Below are 2,950 nucleotides of genomic sequence, written 5' to 3'. Positions count from 1 at the left end.
GTGTGTGTGTGTGTGTGTGTGTGTGTACAGACATATGCATGGTAGTTGGCATAATTTTGTTTAGGAGGGCTTCTTGAAGTTTGGGTCTTACTATAGAGTCTGATGTCTATTGTGTCTCCTCACATTCGATGAATTAGTTTGTTTTGTCAATTATTATTTATTGAAAATATTTATAATCAAATAATTACACTTAGAAGTCGGACTGACGACACGAATAAAGTACTTCCTTTACCGGCCTCTAGATGTCCCCATAGCATGATTTCCCCACTGTCTCTCTCTGCTGAATCCTCCTTGCTGCTGCGACTCGTTGACTGTTTACGTCCTCAATAGCGGAAGTCGCGGTTTTCTGTGAGTTTTTTTGGCATTTATTAATCATATTTGCATTTTAACTCAGGTTTTTTTTAATTCACGATCACATATCTTACTCAGCTGTGGTTGAAATTGGAACGGAAAGAGTGTTATTATTGTTCAGTAACGTGGCGACGCGCCGTCCGTCTACATTCATAGACGCCGCCTTTACTTAGAGTCCACATTTTAGGTGTACATAAAAACAATTCGTCTGGTTAAACTAAACAGTTAAAATAACGATTAGTATTGCCTGTCCACAAGTGTTGGGTCCACGAGAAAAAATAAAGGCAATTTTTTTTTAATTCATATTCAATTAGTCAGTTTCCTTCTGGAAGTTGCTGTCATCAACATATAACAGGCTGTAGGTTGATAATACTTTATTTTATGGGTGTTTAGAGCACTTCAGTGTGGGAGATAAGTAACTGATCTGATTAATTATTTATTTTTATTTTAATAATTAACATGCTGCTGTTGAACGTCTTAAGAAAATGGGAAACTACTTAAGAGTGAAAGCATTGGGGACACACGTTCTCCGACGAAAATGTGAGTGTATTTTGACTTTTTGTGAGTATTTAATGGTTGTAAGGTTGGGTAGATTACTTGTTGCATCTTGTTGCCGGATGACTTAGAGTGTGTTATGTTGCTTTTACTTGATGTATTTTGAATGAAACATATTTGTAATTCAAATAACAGGCATTTAAAAATTACTGGTTAACATTTGTTGATATGGGGGAAAAAAACCGAAAAACAACTTCTCTCCCCAGTTCCTGGTGAGTTGCTTCATTAAAGTCATCCTCCAGTGGCCATGAATGAAGAGTTGTCTCCTTTGGACTGCCTGCTGCCTTCAGGTACTAACTGCTTTTCATTGGTGGAAACACCTGCACACAATTTAATCAACACATACTGCCTTTGTGCACTGCATCCACAGCAAATCCAGCACAAATTGGCATGTGTGATGTGAGCAACTGATCAAAACATTTACTTGTTCACACCGCTATGACACTTATCTTTCTCCCAGTCGGGCTGGCATATATGTTGTCCTGAGGGGAAGTGCAACTCCAAAAACAAATTATTGCTATTTTTGTACTGGGATGCTTGTAATTGTGTTACTATGCCATTAAGCTCCAGTATCATAATAATAATAATTTATCTTATTTATGGGCGCCTTTCTCAGCACTCGAGGTCACCTTACAACAGATAAAATATCAATCAGTCCTACAATAAAAAAAACACAAAAAAATATGCATAATAAAAACGGTGCAAATGAGAAGTAATATGGAGGCTATTGATTAACATGAGTAAGCTAGTTTAAAACAATATGTTTTCAAGCGAGATTTGAAGGTGGCAATGTAAGCGGAGTGTCGAATGTCCAGGGGCAGAGAGTTCCAGAGGTGGGGGGCTGAGTGACTATCTGCTCTTGACCCCATGGTAACCAGGCGTGTAGGTGGGAGGATGAGCTGGATGGAGGAAAAAGGCCTGAGAGAATGGTAGGGTGTCTTGATATGAAGTAGATCGGTGACATATTGGCAAGATTGTTGATGGCCTTAAATGTGAGGAGAAGGATTTTGTAGTGGATGCGATATTTAATGGGGAGCCAATGGAGTTGCTTCAGGACAGGGTTTATGTGACTAATGGAGGAGGTTCTAGTAATGACACCCAGCCTTAGTAGTGTTTCTCATACATTCATTTATAAATACAATGCTACCTCAACCTAAGAGTGTTGTGATACAACAGCTGTCTCTCTGCGAATTGTCATGCTTTAAGTTGCAAGCAAAATTTTGGCTTACAACCATCCCTGCCATTAGTTGGTGTAGCAAATGCCACAGTGAAGCCAATAAGATCCGCCCAAAACACTGGTCTTACTCGCTAGCATTAGCTTATCGCTTGAGATCGACATAACTTCGAGAAAGGGAGTGTGAAGGATAGTGCTGGAAAGAAAAAACGGATGTTATTTATGGAATTAAAAAAATAAATCCAAAACATGATGGAGCTTGCCGCCAACTTGGCGAAGCAATTAGTCCATCACTGCTAGCCTACACCATAATGAAGCAAAAATTAGTCCAACGCCAGCCAATGTAAAATATCTAAATGGTAGACATTTAGCCATGAAAATATGGAGAAGCTGCTGCTGGTGTGTTTGACGGAGAAGGAGCTGGAAGCAGATACCAGAGAATTCCACTTTCTAAGGTCAATGCTGTACATAATTATTACATTACTTTATATGACTACTTTTGTTGTTAGAAGTACATTCTATTATATTGTTTATACAATATTTCTTATCCAAAAGTTTGTTTTTCATTTTGGATGTTAAAACGGTGCTGTTTTGACGGGGGGCTAGCACCAATTGATTTCAATGAAAGACTCTGATTTGAGATTCAAGTATTTTGAGATAAGAGCTCTGTCACAGAACCAATTAAGCTTGTAAGTTGAGGTACTACTGTAAATTTGGACTGCTAAATATATGTGACGCTACTTGGCCAATTGTAATGGAAGTCTCTGTGGATGTAACTTGTTGTTACAAATCTGTACAGTGGGTGGCTCTCGAATTTTAACGTTTAAAGGTCAAAGCAAATGTTGCCTTAAAGGAGGGCTCATATTTTAG

General features: G+C 38.4%; 1 protein-coding gene across 2 annotated transcripts in view; it reads left to right on the top strand.

Moving 5' to 3' along the window:
• Positions 1 to 264: 264 nt before the first annotated feature.
• tpk1 (thiamin pyrophosphokinase 1) overlaps positions 265 to 2,950 on the top strand; it is a 109,125-nt gene continuing 106,439 nt past the window's right edge. Inside the window, exons 1-3 of one of the 2 annotated variants that reach the window (XM_061965513.1) lie at positions 314 to 348; positions 834 to 891; positions 1,113 to 1,196. In XM_061965513.1, the coding sequence (XP_061821497.1) occupies positions 1,154 to 1,196 (43 nt within the window). In that variant the 5' untranslated portion in view covers positions 314 to 348; positions 834 to 891; positions 1,113 to 1,153. Of the gene's footprint in view, positions 349 to 833; positions 892 to 1,112; positions 1,197 to 2,950 lie in introns of both variants that reach the window. The other variant, XM_061965512.1, reaches the window with a different exon arrangement.

Source organism: Nerophis lumbriciformis, linkage group LG07 (genome assembly GCF_033978685.3).
Source record: "Nerophis lumbriciformis linkage group LG07, RoL_Nlum_v2.1, whole genome shotgun sequence".
NCBI classification, from domain to species: Eukaryota; Metazoa; Chordata; class Actinopteri; order Syngnathiformes; family Syngnathidae; genus Nerophis; species Nerophis lumbriciformis.
This window is presented reverse-complemented; position numbering and strand designations above follow the sequence as displayed.